Source organism: Rhinatrema bivittatum, unplaced genomic scaffold, assembly GCF_901001135.1.
Source record: "Rhinatrema bivittatum unplaced genomic scaffold, aRhiBiv1.1, whole genome shotgun sequence".
NCBI lineage: Eukaryota > Metazoa > Chordata > Amphibia > Gymnophiona > Rhinatrematidae > Rhinatrema > Rhinatrema bivittatum.
Window position 1 is genome coordinate 75,957 of NW_021820963.1, and position 20,487 is coordinate 96,443.

At 46.8% G+C, this 20,487-nt stretch overlaps 1 protein-coding gene across 5 annotated transcripts in view; it reads left to right on the forward strand.

Moving 5' to 3' along the window:
* Positions 1-20,487, forward strand: part of LOC115082333 (histone-binding protein N1/N2-like) — a 72,200-nt gene that overhangs the window by 36,172 nt on the left and 15,541 nt on the right. For 3 of the 5 annotated variants that reach the window (XM_029586569.1, XM_029586570.1, XM_029586572.1), the window contains 3 exons: positions 5,896-6,084; positions 12,207-12,376; positions 19,882-19,956. In XM_029586569.1, coding sequence (XP_029442429.1) covers positions 5,896-6,084; positions 12,207-12,376; positions 19,882-19,956 — 434 coding nt within the window. The remainder of the gene's footprint in view (positions 1-5,895; positions 6,085-12,206; positions 12,377-19,881; positions 19,957-20,487) is intronic. The other 2 variants (XR_003854137.1, XM_029586571.1) reach the window with 1 other exon arrangement.

Below are 20,487 nucleotides of genomic sequence, written 5' to 3' on the forward strand. Positions count from 1 at the left end.
TCTGTAAGGGCAGAGACCAGGTAAGGAAAAAATCTTTAAATTCAGGTCTCTGGTCTCCACAGCTCGGATTGCCATACCCTGGCAAGGTTAGAAGGGAGCACCGATCAGGTTGCGCAGCCTTGGTTAGGCTAGGCCCCAATCCAGTGCAAGGGTCCACACATGTGGAGACCCTCAGGGGCCGCCATCTTATGCCCAGGGATTGTTGGTGCCATCTTCCCTTCTCGCCGCTGGTATGCACAGGGCAGGCTGGGTGGCCAATGCGCCTAAGTTGCAGACACACATAGCGGCGCACACACAGAAATAATGGCACCGGTGCCCCAGAAGGCAGCTTTGCACAGCCTGCCACACAAGAGGTGTGCAGCCTAAATTGGAGTCCTGCCTGTGTCAACCTTGCAAAGAAGCCCAGGGGAACCAAAACCTGGTCCCTTACTGTCCGGAGATGGTTCCGGAGCTACTGAAGATAGCTCCCCGAACCTTTGCATCGGAGATGGTTTCCCCACAGGAGGGCACCTCTAGGGCCCCTACTCAGACTCCCCCTGGGATTAACATGGACTCAGGGACCTTCTCCTGGTTGGAATTTTTCCAAGGGCTGCAAGCCTTGGTTCAGGCACAATCAGCCCCAGCTGCCCCCAGGCTCAACCCCTGCCAGAAGCACAAGATCCTCTTGGCCCTGCTCAGATGCCTCAAGACCTGCCTCACCTAACCAAGAACTTCCCTAACAGGGATCCAGACACCTCAGATTGACTCCCTGGAAGAAGGAGAAATCCATCCAGGAATGGAACCATACCGAACCACAAGGACTAATTATCAGCCCTTGTTTCCCAGACTCTGAAGACTCTGGGTATTCCTGGCACTGACCCTATGGCAGAACCAAAGAAGAACCCCATCTTGGTGTCCCTTTGTAAGGCCTCATGCTACTTTCCAATGATGGAAGCCATCCAAGAACTGATTGACCTGGAATGGGATTCCCTGGAGGCAAGCTTCAAAGGGGGTCAGGCCTTGGAAGTGCTATATCCTCTAGAACCAACGACCAAGGAACGCCTGCGATTCCCAAAGGTGGATGCTGTGGTCTGTGCCATCTCAAAGCAAACAACTATTCCCATTGAGGGAGGAGCTGTATTGAAGGAATCCATCCTTAAGCAATGACACTGCAGATTGCTTCCTGCTGCGCACTGGTGGCACGTTCCTGCTTGCTCCTCTCGAGAGGCAAATGACTCCAGAACATATATACCGGTGAGACGATGGAACCTGCAGCAGCCTTCCTCAGACGCAAGCTCAGACCTGGTACGCACCTCAGCCAGGGGTGTTGCCTCTGTAGTGGCAGCCAGAAGACAACTGTGGCTACGGAATTGGTCTGCAGACGTGACATCTAAAGCGAATCTCACAAGAATGCCTTTTAAAGGATCTTTGAAAATTCATAAATAAAATAAAAAAAAACTACATACAAGAGATTCCTAAATATCTTACAGCAATAACAGAACATATACATCAAATTATTATTCAATAAGATATATTTAACAAAGGAAACTACTTAATGCAAATGATCTAACCACAGGAAAATAGAGAATCTTTTCTTAGCTGAAAAATGAGCAAAATTTTTAAAGATTATGATGTACCATTTAAGATGCAATGGGATCTGCTTCTGATCAATTTAACCAGATCTAAGTTCCCAAGGAGATTTCTCAGCTGTTCTGGATCCAGAAAAGAATAATCTCTCCCCCCACCCCCCCCCCCTGTATTTGATTACACATCTACAGGGGATACTTAAGGGGAGTTTCTTCTTGCTAATCAACCACTTCTTTTTTTTTTTTTTTTTTATAGGCCAAGAACTTTTTTTTCCTACATACCTGAGTATTCTTTTCAAGATCTGGGAAGATCCAAACTTTCTACCCATAAAATGTTTTCATTCTATTACAGAAAAATAACTATCGGTTATTAAAGGCAAATTGAATTGAGTGCCTCTATTTTTAATCTCAAGTTCTTCTTGAGATTTTTGCAGCAAATCTGATGTTCCTTCTCCTTCTCTTCCTTCTCTCTATCAATAACTTATTTTTTCTTGACTTTTTTCTTTAATCCTAGATAGCCCTAACAATTACTGGATATCCCTGATCAGGTATATTAAGAATCTTAGTGGCATAAGATTTAAACAATTCAATTGGGCCTATATAGTTTGAGAGGAAAATTAGTTATCCTTAGATTCAATGCTTGAACAGTGTTGTCCAAACTTTCAATCCTTTTTTGAAGTATTTCATTTTTAATCTGAATATTTTCTATAATCACTGATCTTCTGTTGATCTTACCTACATTTTCTTTTAAAGTATTTATTGCCTTTTAAAGGATCTTGCTTATTCGGAAGCAAATTGGAGAAGTTAGCCAGCAAATGGGGCGAATCCCCAGTGCCTCGGCTACCGGGAAGATAGGAGTAGAAGATCCAAGGGCAGAGCATTGCAGCACTTAGACCCTATAGGAACTCAGTTACAGGCACCTCGTCCCTCCTGAAGGTCCTAGCCCTTTCAGAACAGACCAAATGGGGAGCATTGCTCCATAATGAGAATGAGCTGACCCATCCACAGGAAGAGGATATAGGGGGTAGACTTGCCCTGTTCTACCAAAGATAGGTCAAGATAACATCAGACAATGGGCTCTAAACATCATTCGAAGGCTACTCTCTGGAGTGAGTTCCACAGCATCCCTTGTGTCAAATGTCACCCTGCCACTCCCATTCCAAGAGCTGGCAGAAACTACTCTAACAAGACTACTCAGTCTGAAGGCAACAACGCAGATTCCCATGCCCCAACAAAATGGGGGGTGCTATTCCATCTATTTTATCATTCCCATGAAGGAAAGGATCTTTCTGGCCCATCTTAGACCTCAATGTCAAGTCATCTGTGGGTTCTACACTTCTACATGGAAACTCTTTGCTCCATAATAATGGCAGTACAACTGGGAGTTTCTAACCTCCCTGGACCTTTCATATCCCAGTCCATCAGGATCACCAGTGCTTCCTGTGCTTTGCGATACTGGGTCACCATTACCAGTTCGGAGCTCTAGCCTTTGGCCTAGCAACTGCTCCAGAACCTTCACCAAAATCATGGTGGTTGTGGCAGCAATACTGAGGAAGGAAGGGATCTTGGTGTACACTTACCTGGACGATTGGCTAATCAGGGCAAAGTCTTCCGAAGAGAGCTGGCAAGCGACCAGCAGAGTCAAGAGCCTGCTGCAGGAACTCGGTTGGGTCATGAACATGGGCAAGAGCAGTCTGCAGCCCTTAATAGCTAGAGTAGCTGGGGGCCTGTTTCGACACAAAACAGAACAGTTTTCCTCCTCAGAGGAGAGAAACTGATGGAACAATAACGATTGACCAATGCACACCCCAAGGTATGGGACTATCTTCTTCCTCTGCCTCATGGCATCAACCCTGGAAGTCTTCCCTTGGGCAAGGGCCCATAATTGACTGCTCCAGCGCTCCTTACTGTCACGATGGATCCCACTGTCCCAGGACTACTCAATTCACCTTCAACTACCAGCAGAGGAACATTCTCAGCTCCAGTGGTGGCTACAGGAAGACCACCTAAGCAGAGGAGTAAGCCTATCCCCACAGAGCTGGATCTTGCTCACCATGGATGCAAGGGTGGGGAGCCCACTGTCAGGAACTGATGGCCCAGGGACAATGGAATAAGGAAGAGGCAAAATAGAACACAGTCTGGAAGCTCGAGCAGTCAGACTAGCATGCCTGAAAAGCAACTCAAGTAATGTCAGACAACATGACCAGTTGCTTACATCAACTGCCAGGGGGGGAACAAAAAACCAGCAGATGTCTCTAGACAGACCCTCACATGGCATGGGCAGAGATCAACCTACAAGGGAGCTCAGCCTCCCACATCGCAGGAAAAGACGTCATCTCAGCAGACTTCCTCAGCAGAGAGCCTGGACCTGGGGGAATGGACGCAGTCAACCACAGCCTTCCAACTGATTGTAAATTGCTGGGGCCTCCCAGCCTTGGATCTACTGGCCACCCGTCTCAATGCCCAAGTCCCCAGGGTCTTGAGCCACAATCCCACGGAATTGATGCTCTTGTCCAGACATGGCCAGAGGAAGACTTACTGGTGCGATACCTGGAAAGATTGGAACCGGTGCACAACAGATCACTTATTTGTTCTTCACAGCGGGAAGAAACAAGGGGAAGCGGCATCGCGGGCAACCATAGCCCGCTGGGAACAAAGAAGTAATCAAGGCAGCCTACATAGAGGCAAGAAAGCCCTTACCTCTACAGATTAAGGCTCATTCTACGAGGGCCCAGGCAGTCTCCTGGGCAGAAACCAAGCTGCTGTCACCCACAGATCTCAGGCGGTGACGTGGTCCTCCCTACACACCTTTTCCAGGTTCTACTGCCTGGATGTCCAGGCCAGGGAGGACACAGCCTTCGCAAGGGCAGGACTAAGTGGGCCATGAGCAGCCTCCCACCCGACAGGGGAGCAGCTTTTGTACATCCCATCAGTCCTGAGTCATCTGGCTACTCGCTAGGAAATGGAGAAATTACTTACCTGATAATTTCGTTTTCCTTAGTGTAGACAGATGGACTCAGCATTGTGCCCACGGCTGCCCCAGAAATAGAGAACCTCTGATAACAAACCTCGAGACTAAGATAACACAGGTAAGCCATGGCCTACCCCTAGTTCAAGACACCCAGTTATCTGGTGTCGGTGTTCGAGAAATGAAGTTTAGTGTTGCTATTACTTTGGAAATAACAGATATAAGTTGGTCTAAGTTGCTTTGTGTTTGCTATTGAAAAGGCCTACTCTATGCTGCTAGGAATAGGGTAGGAGTAACCACAACTAATAGTATCTTTGTAGCTCTATCTACTGTGTTTAGCAAAGCTAAGGAGAATGTTTAAATTGTACCTTATACTTAAAGTTAAGAGAAAAGTAATCCTTGCTTTTAGAAATCAATTAGCTTGTCTGACCCATCTGCTGCAGAGGAAGGAAACTGACAGACAGGCTGCACAGAATTGCTGGTTCCAGCATAGCCAAAAAGCACTTCCCCCCCAGAAACCCATTACCTGAAATAAACCCCAACATGTCCTGTAGGCTGTGATATGGGCCTATGATCTAAACAGGCCTCTGCAAGAGACACAAGTTTACCTGCACAGCTCTGACGTCAACTCCCTCTGCAGAAGCAGTTAGCTATATTTCCGTTCCTTATATCTGTACACCAAAAGAAGCAATGCTGAGAGCGACTCCTTCCTTTCTTCCAAAGGAAACAAGTGCAGATTCTCAAGTTAACAGATCAATATGATCAGTAAAAAGAGAGGAACTTTAGAAAAAGTATAAGAAGCCTTTATCTGTGTAAAGAAAGCTGCTGCTGGCCCATTTGCAAATAAAGATTTTTCGCTGAAGCTTTTCTGTTCAGTTTTATTATTCCTGAAAGGGAAGTCTAATTTCCCACAGCGTTGATTGAGTGCACTGGCAGTCTCCAGTTTAAAAAAAAAAAAAAAAAAAATCAGTTGAACCAGTTCGAGTTTAATCAAGTTATTTAAGCAAACACATCCACACTGGCTTTTCAAGGAGAATACTGACTAGCTAAGCTTCCTACATGGGTATATGTGGAGTGATTTCAGCTTTGAAATCTGACTCAGTCTCCCATCTATCAGGAGAGCACAATACCCACTGGTCCTGAGTCTGTCTGTCTACACGAAATTATCAGGTAAGTACTTTCTCCCTTGTGATAAGATTGGCTACCACTATACCTATAAGATAAGAGACAGTGGAAAGAACAGACCTATAAGGAAAGCTACCTTGAATCAGTTGCTTTTGTACTACAAATTGCCACTTGTCTGCCCTGGGAGGCAGTAAGCTTCAGCATTTTTAAGTACTAATTCTTGTATTTGCCTTACAGAGAATTTTTCGCAAGCAATAGAGGACTTCCAGGCTTGTCTGACACTGCAAAAGCAGCATTTAGAAGCCCATGATAGACTCCTTGCTGAGACTCATTACCAGCTAGGGCTGGCATACCATTATAGTAACCAGAACCAGGAAGCTGTCCTGCAGTTCACTGAATCGATGGGTGTCATAGAGAAAAGGATGGGTAAGTGGACACTGCAACTTGTAATTTGCCTCATTATTGCATAATGGTAGTGGCTGATCATTTCACCCTCTATTGCCTCAAGTACAAACTTCAGTTGAGTTCTCTGGGAACAGGGGAACGTCTGTAGTACCTGAATGTAATCTGCTTTGAAGTATCAGAAGTGGAATATTATCCCCTGTACGTACCCGGATCGGTCCAGACTGCTGGGTTTTGCCTCCCTTCCAGCAGATGGGAGTCAGAGGGAAAACTGAGTAACCCCTCTTAAGTCTGTGCTACCTGCAGCTGCTCCGCCTTTCTGTCTCCAGATGGAGGTGGGGGTTCTTTAAAAAGTAGCAAATCCAGTCTAGGTAGGACCAGAAGTGGAATCCTTTCTATGACACTTCAGCGCTTCTCAACTTCTCATTTTCAAACTTTTTTACTGAAATTCACCAACCAACCCAGGTGCATGTTTGTTTTTTTTTACGCATATTGATGGTATTGAACAAACTCCCATTTCTCTATGTACCTGGATCAGTCCAGACTCCTGGGTTGTGCCTCCCTTCCAGCAGATGGAGACAGTTTTACTGACCCTGCTACTTAACCACATGTGCACGCCTGCGGGCCTCGGTATTTCTCTGGTGGAAGGGTGCGGGCCTGCGGGGCCTCGGTATTTCTCTGGTGGAAGGGTGCGGGCCTGCGGGGCCTCGGTATTTCTCTGGTGGAAGGGTGCGGGCCTGCGGGGCCTCGGTATTTCTCTGGTGGAAGGGTGCGGGCCTGCGGGCCTCGGTATTTCTCTGGTGGAAGGGTGCGGGCCTGCGGGGCCTCGGTATTTCTCTGGAAGGGGGAAGGGTGCGGGCCTGCGGGGCCTCGGTATTTCTCTGGTGGAAGGGTGCGGGCCTGCGGGGCCTCGGTATTTCTCTGGTGGAAGGGTGCGGGCCTGCGGGGCCTCGGTATTTCTCTGGTGGAAGGGTGCGGGCCTGCGGGGCCTCGGTATTTCTCTGGTGGAAGGGTGCGGGCCTGCGGGGCCTCGGTATTTCTCTGGTAGAAGGGTGCACGCCTGCGGGGCCTCTGTATTTCTCTGGAAGGGTGCGGGCCTGCGGGGCCTCGGTATTTCTCTGGTGGAAGGGTGCACGCCTGCGGGGCCTCTGTATTTCTCTGGAAGGGTGCGGGCCTGCGGTCCTCGGTATTTCTCTGGTGGAAGGGTGCGGGCCTGCAGTTCTGAGAATTCTTTCTTTTGGAGCCTTCCTCCCCGGGGTTTATTTGTTTTTGTGAATACAGAGGGGCTCTCCCTGTCCAGTTGAGGCGGATGGGGTATAAATCTGGTGGTCCAGATCCATCCCATTCATGAGGCCGCTTGGGTGGCTGCAGGCTCTAGGTACCTCTCATCTGAGACAGCCTCTCTTTTCTCATAGACCCTCTCAGTACTGGTTCTTTTCATTAAAGTTTAAAAAAACAAAGGCAGTTTGCTTCTGGCAGAGCGGCAGACCCTTCCTCCTTTACTTGCACGGCGGTAGGTTTTGTTTTACCTGGTGCTCACTGGCACTGTGCAGAGAGGGGCTGGGCGTCCGCATGCCACGCATGTGGCACAACTCGATCGTAGCTCAGCCACATCAGCCTTTGTGCCACATGTTCAGAGGGGGAGGAGGGCCCCTCCCACCAACCCACTGGACCTTTTTTTGCTGGAAGTGGTATCTGTGGAACTTCCAGCCTTTCCCATGCTGGATGCGTCTACTCATGCGAGGGAACTCGGGTTGTTAGATGTCCTAAGAGCTTTGTTAGTTTACCTCAAGGTAACAAATGACTTCAGGCGATCAGCAAACCTTTCTTCCCTGTAGGTACCAGGATCAGTCCAGACACCTGGGTTGTGACTCCGCACCAGCAGATGGAGACAGAGCAAGACTTGTCGGGCTCCCCTACATATAGGAAGGCGCCACCCACAGCTCCTCAGTCTTTCTGTCTCCAGCAGATGGGGCAGGTCCACCCACAGTCTCTGGTGATCCTGGTTAGTGGTTAGCTAGTCAGGGGATTCTGTAAAAAAATAAATAAATAAAAATAGGAGAGGTTTATTTTTTTAGCAAGTTAAGCCCGGGTCCTGGAAGCCTCCCAGGGGGGTTGCGAGGTTCTGAGGGGACCACCCCCCCCTGGTTGAGGCCGCTGCTGGGGTTGAGGACCCGGCCTGTTCTGGCAGAAGCGTCGGGGGTGACACCGGGGAGCCCGGTTCACTCACCCCCACTGGAGAAGGATCAGGGCCAGTGGCAAGTTGTAAAAAAAAAAAAAAAAGTGTTTTTGTGCCGTTCGGGGGGAGATGCTGTTTTTCGTCTGTTTCGGCCGCGAGTGTTGCTCTATTTAATTTTAATTGCTTTGATTCTTGTCATGGCCGCGGGCTGAAGCAGGGAGGCGCATGCCGAGCAGGGCCTCGTGCGGCTCTGCGCGCTCGTGGGTGTCTAGGGCGGCGAGGGTATTTCGGGCGGCGAGGGACCGTCCGAGGGCGGTTGGGGGGCCCGACCCCGGCCGCCGCATGAAGCACCGGCTGCAGGGGACAGTGCTGACCCGTTCCCGCTGAGCTTGGCAACGGTGCGAGAAGCCACGAGGAAAGCTGCGGGAGATGCCATTTTGCCTCCCGCACTTTCCCCACAGCAGCGAGCCCCCGGGGGGGGGGCCCTGACTTGCTGGAAATTCAGAGCCTGGAGGAGGCCTCCTTTTCTTCAGATTTTGCAGGCTTACTGCATAAACTTTTAAAATATAAAAAGTCTTGCCTCACAAATCTGCTTCACTTTTTTGAAGGAGTTAATAAACATGTGGATAAAGGTGAACCGGTAGATGTAGTGTACTTGGATTTTCAGAAGGCGTTTGACAAAGTTCCTCATGAGAGGCTTCTAGGAAAAGTAAAAAGTCATGGGATAGGTGGCGATGTCCTTTCGTGGATTGCAAACTGGCTAAAAGACAGGAAACAGAGAGTAGGATTAAATGGGCAATTTTCTCAGTGGAAGGGAGTAGGCAGTGGAGGGCCTCAGGGATCTGTATTGGGACCCTTACTTTTCAATATTTATAAATTATCTGGAAAGAAATAAGACGAGTGAGATAATCAAATTTGCAGATGACACAAAATTATTCAGAGTAGTTAAATCACAAGCAGATTGTGATAAATTGCAGGAAGACCTTGTGAGACTGGAAAATTGGGCATCCAAATGGCAGATGAAATTTAATGTGGATAAGTGCAAGGTGATGCATATAGGGAAAAATAACCCTTGCTATAATTACACAATGTTGGGTTCCATATTAGGTGCTACAACCCAAGAAAGAGATCTAGGTGTCATAGTGGATAACACATTGAAATCGTCGGCTCAATGTGCTGCGGCAGTCAAAGCAAACAATGTTGGGAATTATTAGGAAGGGAATGGTTAATAAAACGGAAAATGTCATAATGCCTCTGTATCGCTCCATGGTGAGACCGCACCTTGAATACTGTGTACAATTCTGGTCGCCACATCTCAAAGATATCATTTTGGTCGCTCTTCTCTATACCTTCTCCATCGCAATTATAAGGGGAATGGAACAGCTCCCCTATGAGGAAAGACTAAAGAGGTTAGGGCTTTTCAGCTTGGAGAAGAGAAGACTGAGGGGGGGATATGATAGAGGTGTTTAAAATCATGAGGTCTAGAACGGGTAGATGGGAATCGGTTATTTATTCTTTTGGATAATAGGACTAGGGGGCACTCCATGAAGTTAGCATTGGGCACATTTAAAACTAATCGGAGAAAGCTCTTCACTCAACGCACAATTAAACTCTGGAATTTGTTGCCAGAGGATGTGGTTAGTGCAGTTAGTATAGCTGTGTTTAAAAAAGGATTGGATACGTTTTTGGAGGAGAAGTCCATTATCTGCTATTTAAGTTGACTGATTTATTTAACTCTTTTCTATACCGACCTTCATGGTTAAATAACCATATTAGATCAGTTTACACAGAACTGGGTAAACTGTAACAAAGAACAATCATTTAACAGAAGAAGCAAACTTGGAGGCTTAGGCAGCCGGAAGGATAAGAAAATACTTAGAAAATAGCCACTGCTATTACTAACAATGGTAACATGAAATAGACTTAGTTTTTGGGTACTTGCCAGGTTCTTATGGCCTGGATTGGCCACTGTTGGAAACAGGATGCTGGGCTTGATGGGCCCATGATCTAACCCACTATGGCATGTTATGTCTCTTGCAGGACATACTGATGTGGCGCTTTTTTTAAGGGAACCAAACATTTTACACCCACCTGTGCGAGAAGTGTCCTTCATGGAGTTTTAATTTGGTTCTCTGTGGGCTCTGCGGTCCTATCAAGCGGGCTACATTGAAAGATTTTAACACTCAAGGCGGTGTTCCTCGTGGCCATCTTTTCGGCCAGACAAATATCTGAGATTCAAGTGTTCTGCAGAGAACCGTTCTTGCAAATCTCAGATTCTGGGGTTTCGCTTAGGAAGGTGCCTTCTTCTCTGCTGAAGTTGGTATCTGCATTTCATGTAAACCAGTCAGTTGAGTTACCAGTTTTTACGGATTTAGATCTGAACTCTCCTCAGGCTCATGACTTGACTGGATGTCTGCTGGAATCTTATGCGGAACTTGGAAGTGACTAATGCTTTTAGTTTCAGACCATCTTTTTGTCTTATGGGGAGGTCCTAAGAAGGGATGTAAGGCTTCCAAGACTACTATTGCCCGATGGTTGAAGGACACTTTTGCTTCGGCATACATATGTCATGGCTGGCAAGTGCCAGATGGTCTTATAGCTCATTCGATCAGATCTCAAGCGTCATCTTGGGCAGAGAGCCAATGTGTTTCGCCATAGGAGATTTGCAGAGCAGCTACTTGGAAATCTTTGCACACATTTGCTAAGCATTATAGTTTAGACGTCCGGCTCAGGATGTCTATTCTTTTGGCAGCAGTGTGCTTAGAGTGGGCCTCTCTGGGTCCACCCCATTTAGGGCAGCTTGGGTACATCACAGTGGTCTGGACTGATCCTGGTATATACAGGGAAAGGAAAATTGGTTCTTACCTGCTAATTTTTGTTCCTGTAGTACCAAGGATCAGTCCAGACGCCCATCCATGGGTAGGGTGTTCAGTAGAGTCCAAGTCCGCACCATTGTTTTCTCTTCTGCAGTGTTAGACTATGAAGAAGCATTCTAATCCATATTCTGTTCCTGTACATAGTTTTCACAGGTTATTGTTCAGTGGAGTTCTTGATCTAGTCATTGGTGGTTTTAAACTTCATTCTGCTTTGATATTGATTATACTGAGGGATCGCAGGTGGCACACTGGGTTATCAGGGGGTGCCTTCAGCTTTTTTTTTCTGACTCCATCTGCTGGAAGGGAGGCATAACCCAGCAGTTTGGACTGATCCTTGGTACTACAGGAACAAAAATTAGCAGGTAAGAACCAATTTTCCTTTGTCTTAATTACAGTTTTATTTAAGTAAACCTTTTTAGAATTTATGTAATATATGTGAATATTTGCCTGTAATTCACATTGAAATTTTTGGAAATTGCAGAATACAAAAACTTTTAAATAAAATTAAAAAAAAATCCAAGAGCAGTACACGATCAGTCCAAGGCATTTGTGAGGCACCGCTTAGAACATTGTCTAGTCCTCTGATAAGCAGGATAGAATCAGCCACACATTGGGTGACTTCGGGTAATGCTGATGCATAGATACAGACCAGAGTTTGAAGTACCCCAAAAAAAACCAGAATAAACTTGCAGTGATTAGATGGGCTGCACTTATAAATTTTTCATTTGATATGCTGACTCTTTTCCTAAAGAGGCCCAAGGCAGATTACAGTAACAAGGCATTGTGTACATTAATGGAAAAATAATTTTGGCAATAGGATTAATCCTAGAATATGCAGCACATTAGCAAAATATTGCAGCTTGTAAATGGTAAGACTTGGCCTGGCCTCATGTTGGATCAGGCACATTAAATATTCAGTTACTGAGTTATAGTAAAGTCTTCAATACTCTTGTGCAAACAGCAGTCCAGTACTAGGGGTGTACGTTAACTATACTAAGACTTCATAGGTGAGATGTGACTTTCCATCAAGTATTTTTGGGACACATTCCTTCCAGAGGTTTAGTACTTTCCACAATTTTTTTTCCCTCCAGCTGTCCTTATGGAACAAATTGTCAAATCTGAAGGAGATTCTGCTGCTGAGCACAAGAAGGAAATGGAGGAACTGAAGGAATTGCTTCCAGAAATAAAGGAAAAGATAGAAGATGCCAAAGATGCTCAGAAAAGTGGAAAAGTGTCCGAACTGGCCCTTAAAGAAACTTTAGTAGGACACTTTTGATGTAACTTTCAATACCCTTTCTCTCCGTGTGTCACAGCCATGTGGCCGAAGTTGCTGATTTCACTTAGCCTGGAAACATCCAAGATACCTCAGTCATGCTTGCTTTATTCCTTTCCCTGTAGCGTTCTGCATTGTCTTGGCTATACTCTATAAAATGACTTCAAATAGTTTGTATAAAATGCATATTTTGTAACTTAGTACAGATGTCCTCTTCTAAACTGAAAACCTCTGTACAAACATCCTCTTGGCATGCATAATCTTAACTGCTATTGAGACCAAGTAAAATTAGTAAATGGTGGCAGATGAAAACAAATTGATCCATCCATTCTTGGTCTCCACTCTGTGGAAAGTCTTGACTTGGCTTTCCTTCCCTTTAAAGCTGGCCTCTGGAGAATCCCACTCCCCAGCGATCAGCTCTTTAATAGGCTTGTGAAGAGGGAATGCCTTGGCAGGCTTTAACAATTGGGTCCTCCACAGACAGTTATCCTCTCCTTTTTCCTCCACTTAAGGACCTCAAAATGAGGGAGGTAGGTAGAGGGTCACATCTTCTGAGGATGCATATCTGCTGCCTTAGGTAGATGGGTTCACACTCATTGGCCAAACACCAGCTCTAACCTTCTAGCAACACTGATTTGCAGCTGTTCCAGATGTCCCTTGATTGCCTCTACTTATGCCCACTTCTATATTGCCATGCCTGGCTACCTCTTCCACAGTTGGTAGACCACTCTGGCATCAGGCACCCTGTACGCTCCCTCCCTGCAGTGACTGCCAGTCCCTGAAATTCCCTCTTCATGGGAGACATGTTGGTCCTTCCTCCAGTGAGTAAACCTAAGGCTTCTTACAGGTTTTTCCTTTTTCTTTAGTTTACTGTTCTTCATATGTACATCTCTTAAATAATGCTTCTGCTGTTATTGGCCCAGATCTGCCACCAAATAAGCATAAAATAATCCTGTCCAGCCTCTTTGCACATTGACTTTAATCTTAAACACTGTCCAGAACTTTCCAGAAGCAAGAGATGGTAATGCTGGTTCCCTGTACGTACCAGGATGAGTCCAGACCATGGGTTGTCCCGTCCGTCCCCCCACAGATGGTCAGAGCTAAAACCTGAGGGGGTGCTCTCTCAAGCTGGTGCGCCTTCTGTATTTCTCTGACTCCAGCAGATGCAGGTTTCACCTTCAGCTCCCCAGTGTCGTTAGAGATTTTGTTTAGAAATTTTTTTTCTTTTCTCGGACACTCTTGCTTGGATTTTTTTTTTAAGTTGTAACAGGATTTTCCTCTGTGGATGGTTCTGCTAGGACTTGCAGGCAGAACTTTTGCTCAGTGGCAGACTTGTCTTTTCATTGCACTTTACTGTTTCTGTCATTTGGGGGTAAGTTGTATATTTTCCCTCCTTACAGGTGTGTGTTTGGCTGCCTTAGGGGTGAAAGTTGGTAGTGCAACCTCTCCCCCTCGACCCACTGCCTGAGAGGTCGTTTCCTCAGGTCAGCTCCTCTGACTTTTTTACTGCCTGCAGTCTCCGGAGGTTTTTGGATTTCAGCTTACCTCCATGCCACATCCATTGCGATGCAGCGCCTGTGGTGACCCCGGATCGAGGCTCATGTGAAGGCCTGCGTGCCAGGTGCCTCCCAGGGAGGGCACCTCAAGGGCTCAGGGGAGGTCGGCCTGGCAGCTATCTTGGATTCTCACACAGATGCGCCAGCGCAGCCCCCAGCTGGCACAGACCCAGAGATTCTTTACCGCCAGTTCTTACTCCAGCTCATCTCCCAGACACAGAGCTGCCATTGGGGGATCCCCTGCCCCTCCCTCTACCATTTCCCCTCCGAAGCCCTTCTCGGCTGAACTTATTTTGCTGATGCACAATGCCCATTTGACAAGGCTTTACCAGCACCAAGACCCTTCCCTAGCCCCCCCAACCAAAGTGATCAGACTGGGGGACCCTCCAGATCTGGCAGGGCTTTCTCAGGGCTCTGTACCACCTAGGCTAGGTACAGCACCAGGATTGCCTCCTTGCCTTCAGGCTCCAGGGGCTCCTTTAGGGTCCTGTCTAGTTCAAACAGGGTCCTGCCCGACTCTGCCTGATTCTCCTCCCCCAGTGGTCCCGGGGGTGAACCCAGACTTGGATGACCTTAGTCTTTTGGTGCACATGGAGGGAGATGACCCTCTGGTCCTGCACCTTTTTCAGAAGGACGAGTTGGACTCACTTATTTCACATGTCCTGACAGAATTGGATATCGAGGCTCCCCAGGAGACCCCTGGACCCATACTGCAATAGAAGGGAGACCGGTCCTTGGAGGCCTTCAGCCTCCCTCGAAGACTTTTCCTTTTCATCCTATGCTTCTCCAATTGTCCAGGGAGTGAGACACTCCGGACGCCCCTCTGTGGGTTGGCAGAGCGATGGACAAGCTGTACCCGCTCCCGGAAGAGTCCCTGGACCTGTTGAAGGTACCGAAGTTGGATGCTTCTGTTTCGGCAGTCACGAAAAGGACAACTATTCCAGTAACTGGAGGAGCAGACCTGCAGGACCGCAAGCTTGAGGTTTACTTGAAGAGGGTTTTTGAGGTATCAGCCCTGGGGGTTAGGGCTGTAGTGTGCAGTTCCCTGATGCAGAGAGCAGGTCTCCGGTGGGTCCAGCAGCTGCTCAGCACACAGCTTCTGCCAGAGGTGGCTCAGCAGGTGGAACGACTTGAAGTGGTTTGCCTATGGGGTGGACGCTCTCTATGATCTTAAAGTCCTGGCCAGGTCCATGGTTTCAGTGGTCTCTGCTAGATGCCTCCTGGCTCAAACTGGTTGGCAGATTCTTCTTCCAAATCTCAGCTGGGCTCCCTCCCCTTCAAGGGTAGGTTACTGTTTGGAGAGGAGTTGGATCAACTCATTTAAATCGCTTGGAGAGATCAAAGTACATAAACCACCAGAAGATCATCCTTGGACCTCCAAGGCATACAGTTTCAGAGGAAAGCATCGTTTCCGCCAGGCTAGGCCAGTCCCTCAAGACCACCGTCTTCACGAGCACAGTCCTGGTCTCATTCCTTTTGGGGACGTCGACCAGCTCGAGACATCCTCCCAATGAAGCTTTGCCAGCCCACTCATCTGAGGACACTTGACCCTATTCTGAGTGGGTCAAAATTACCCCAGACCAGTGGGTCTTGAATATTCTACAGCACGGTTAAGCTTTAGAGTTTGCTCATCCACTCAGACAGGTTTGTCTTCTCCCCATGCAGATTAAGAAAGCAGGGTGCAGTGCTGCAGATACTGGAGCATCTCCTTCCTCATTCAGGTTCAGTGCTTTCGGAACCTCCAGCTTCCCACAGCATGGGGCTATCTCCAGATACTGGGCTTCATGGCCTCCCCAATAGATGTAGTGCCTTGGGCATTTGCCCACATGCAGCCCTTACAAAGAGCATTACTCTCCCATTGGAAGCCAGTGTCTTGAGTTTCAGGCTCCTCTGCCGATACCACCTTTAGCCAAGGACAGCCTGGACTGGTGGCTCAACCTCTATCTGCTCAGAGGGGTGCACCTGGAGGTCCCGCAATGGGTGATCATTACGACCGATGCCAGCCTCACCGGATGGGGGGCAGTGTGCAGACAGCAGTCGACGCAGGGTCAATGGACACCAGTACAGGCAGCTTGGCCCATCAACCATCTGAAGACAAGAGCAGTTCATCTTGCACTGAAGCACTTCCTTCCCCTAGTCCAGGGTCAATCAGTCCAAATCCCCTCAGACAACGCGACGACAGTAGCATACATCAACCGTCAGGGAGGGACAAGTCATGTTGCTCGGGAGACTAACAAGCTCATGCCATGGGCAGAACTCCACTTGTCTCACATTGCGAGGGTCGACAATGTTCAAGAGGATTTTTTGCATTGCCAACTCTTAACCCTTGGGGAGTGGGAACTGTCCCAGGGAGCAATGTCACTCTTCACGCGATGGGGGACTCCCCATCTGGATCTCATGGCCACTCAAAAGAACACAAAGGCTCCATGCTTCAGTCACAGAAGAGAACACTGCACAGAGGGCGTCTCTGCCCTAGCTTCTCGTGGCTGCGGAACTCCTGCTCTACATGTTCCTGCCTTGGCCCCCCTGGTGGGAAGGGTGCTCCGAAGAAGTGTCACCAGGGGTCAGTGATCCTGGTGGCTCCAGAATGGCTTTGATGGCCATGGCTTACAGATTTGGTCAATCTAGCAGTGAATGGCCCGCTCCAGCTGGGACATCTGCCGAATCTGCTACGACAGTCCTGTATTTTTCGACCAGGTAGATCGCTTGTCTAGCGGCCTGGCTTTTGAGTGGCGCCGGCTGAGAAGACGGGGGGGTATCCAGAGGCGATTATTTCCATTCCTCTTAAGGCTAGGAAGACTTCCACCTCCATATCATATATCCGGGTCTGGCAAGTGTTTGTCTTGGTGCCACACAACTTTCTCCACGCCATGCGACCATATCCCAGATCTTGTCTTTTTTATAACTTTTTATTTATGCAATTTCAGATATATTACATATATCAAGGTATAAGATCTAGCAATATAATTCAAAAGCAACATTTTACATTAAATATTAATTTTAACAGATCTCTGAAAATACAGGCAATATTGGGACCAAGATATAAGGAAATAAAAGGAGCTCAAATACATATAATCAAAAACAAGAAATACACCACTATATGATTACCCCTGACTTTATAGCCCTTCATCCCTTTCCATCTAGAAATCCCCATAGTTGATCGGGTTTGTAGAAATATTTATTCTCGAAATTTTAAACATTTGCAGGGATACTTCAGGACCATACTGGCCCCTCGACTTAATACTTCAGGAATCATTAGCAAAAACTTTCTTCTTTGCTCCTGAGTTGAGTGGACAATATCCAGATAAATCCAAATACTTTGCCCATAATATTGAACAGTTCTATTCCTGAAGAAATACTTCAGAATAAGATTTCTGTCCTGCTCAAATGGAAAAGTAGCCAGTAAACAGTAACATCCTTCAAACACGCTTTGTATGTGGCATTTTAGAGGTAAAGCCAAGGAATAATTCAAGTAGACAATTTTACAGGCAAATGCAGAGAGCTCCTTTTGCTGCTACTCATGTGGTGGCCATCTTGGTCCCCCCCAGATCTGGTCTTTCTTACAGCAAGGACTGGAGATGGGATTAGCCTAGAATTCCCTCAGAGTTCAGGTGGCAGCCCTTGGTGCTCTCGTTCATCAGGATGGATCTCCTCTTGCGACACACCCGGACATAGTCCTGTTCTTGAGAGAAACATAGAAATGACAGCAGAAGACCAAATGGCCCATCCAGTCTGCCCAGCAAGCTTTTGCACTTTTTCTCACATACTTATCTGTTTCTCTTGGCTCTTAGTAACCTTTTTTATTCTATTTCCTTTCCACCCCTGCTATTAATGTAGGGAGCAGTGTTGGAACTGCATCTAAGTGAAATAGCTTAATTTAGTTAAGTTTATTGCAGTGGTTAATACCCCTATCTGTTTATCTAGACTATAATTCAGTCCTTGTTGATTGTTGCCTGAATATAGATCCACCTTTCTTCATTTCCCCCCTGCCATTGAAGCAGAGGGCCATTCTGGCTATGCGTTGAAAGTGAAATATCAGACTTGCTCCCCTGCCATTGAAGCAGAGGGCTATGCTGGGATATGTGTGAATTGTCAAACATCTCACACACAGCATGTGAAACCACCAATCTGCAATCTGTCCTTCGTGGCGCTTGAATCTGGTTCTTCGAATGCTAGGCGGTCCACCTTTTGAACCTCTGAAAAGAGCTACTCAAGACAGTTTTCCTGGTGTCTGTTCCACTCGCAGAATCTCAGAACTGCAAGCCTTGTTCTGTAGAGAGCCTGTTTTTGGCGGGTATTCGGAAAGCACCTTCAGACAGCTTTATGATCTAAAAGGCAAATTTATTGATAGCAATACAAAGACAATACAGTTAAGAGGAACAAGGAAAAAGAGGAAGTCGTTGTTTCTCTGGAGACGCAGGTCAGTGACAATTGGCATTCAGCTTGCTTCTCAAATGCGGAGCCCTCGGGCTGGAGTTTTTAAACTTTTTTCATTGTCCAATAGAAATACATTGATGCGCATCCTGGGTGTATTATCTTCTGCTAATATCCAATTATGAACGTTACTTTATAGTCCAATCAGGTACCGTCTCTGGGGTGTTGGCTTCTTCCGGTACTGAGCTTGCCAAAGCACATGGTTGCGAAATATGTTGCCAGCAAAGTCAGGAAATACACAGCTCAGGCTTAAGGCCTATATACAAGCCTTACCTACGTTTCACAGATTCAGGAGTATCCTTGTGTACTGTACCATCATTTCTACAAAAAGTGTTCTCATCTCTTAATTTGAATCAGTCAGTGGAACTACCATCATTCCAGGACGGAGTCCAAGGACCTTAAGACACCTCAATATCAAGCGCATTCTCCTTCGATACCTGGAGGCGACCAATGACTTCTGTTTGTCCGATCACCTTTGTCCTCTGGAGTGGTCCCAAGAAGGGGAAACGAGGCTTCTAAAACCACCATTGCCTGCTGGCTCAAGGAATCAATTTCTACTGCATATGTTGGCGCTGGGCATCCACCGCCAGACGGTATAAAGGCTCATTTGCTCCAGGCTCAAGCAGAGCGGTCTCTCCACAGATTTGCAGAGCAGCTACCTGGAAGTTGTTGCACACTTTTGCGCGTCACTATTGCTTGAATCTTCAACCACCAGTCGGGGGCTCTTTTGGAGCTCAGGTCATTCAAGCTGGGCTATCAGTAGCCCACCCTACTTAGGGAAGCTTTGGTACATCCCATGGTCTGGACTGATCCTGGTACCTACAGGGAAAAGAAAATTATTCCTTTCTTTCCTGTAGTACCATGGGTCAGTCCAGACACCCACCCTAAGATTCTTTGGAGTTTTTTGTGGGGAAACACTCTTCAGCTCAACTGTCAATCTTTTCAGGGCAGGTATAGGACTGACTAAGTTCTTGTTGCAAGTTGCATTTCTACGGGTGGTTATAGTTCAATTTGTATTGATCCATCCAAGGTTTTCTTTCTGGCTTTGTTATACTTTATACTGAAGGATTACAGAGGGCGCCCCAGCTTATGAGAGCACCCTCTCAGTTTTTGCTCTGACTCCATCTGCTGGTAGGGGGGGGAACAACCCACAGTCTGGACTGATCCATGGTACTACAGGAACGAAAATTAGCAGGTAAGGAATAGTTCTTAGACTAGAACCATTTTTTCATGAAACAGAAAAACTGGAATTCCTATGTTTAGCAGGTGATAGCCATTTGTGGTGTTTTTTGTTTTTTTTAAGACTGTTTAGTTTCCTCATGTTTGAGATCTAATTAACTCTTAAAATAAAAATACTAAACCTCATTTAAAATCATTTTTACACTTTGTATCCACCCTGTATTGCAGTGCCATTAACTTCATGGGCCTTTTTGGTAAAGGCACTTAAAAATAGTGACTTCTGATGCTGACTGTTTGTTTGATTGTATTCTTTCTCCTCAACAGATTCCCATGAAAAGAGCAGATGGAGCAGCTTCATCAAATGGTGCTTCAGACATTTCTCATCTTGTCAGGAAAAAGGTGTGTAGTGATGCCTCCTTATTGGCCCAGCTGCAGAATAACTATAGAGCATGATTTGAAAATCTGTACAGGGTGCCTCAAGCTAATGAGAGCATTAGTAAGTTAGAGCTAATGATGCAGTATTAAGCTTTCTGATATGGACCAGCTTATTGGAAGAAAATGGTTCCTTCCTCAGCATCCCGTATGGGTTATGTCCACCCAGGTAGAAGCTCCCATGTTACCCTGAGCCTGCCAGTATTGTCTAGCAGATGATAGATTGTCCCATGCTCTGAGATGAGGCCTAGTTAGGCTGTTTTTTTACAAGGATTGGAAGGGCAGCTCCTGTGGGGAAAGCCTTGTGCTTCCTCCCCCAATTGAGCATGGCCTTAGGCCAGGGGGCTTCCAAGGATTTGGTTTGGGCTGCACATTTCATTCTATATTGTTCTGTATCCTATTCCTCTGCAGTCAGGCAGGGTTATACACCTCTACCAGCAGATGGAGACAGAGTAGAATGGACTTGCTGATGTAAGACACAAAGCCCTGCCCTATCAG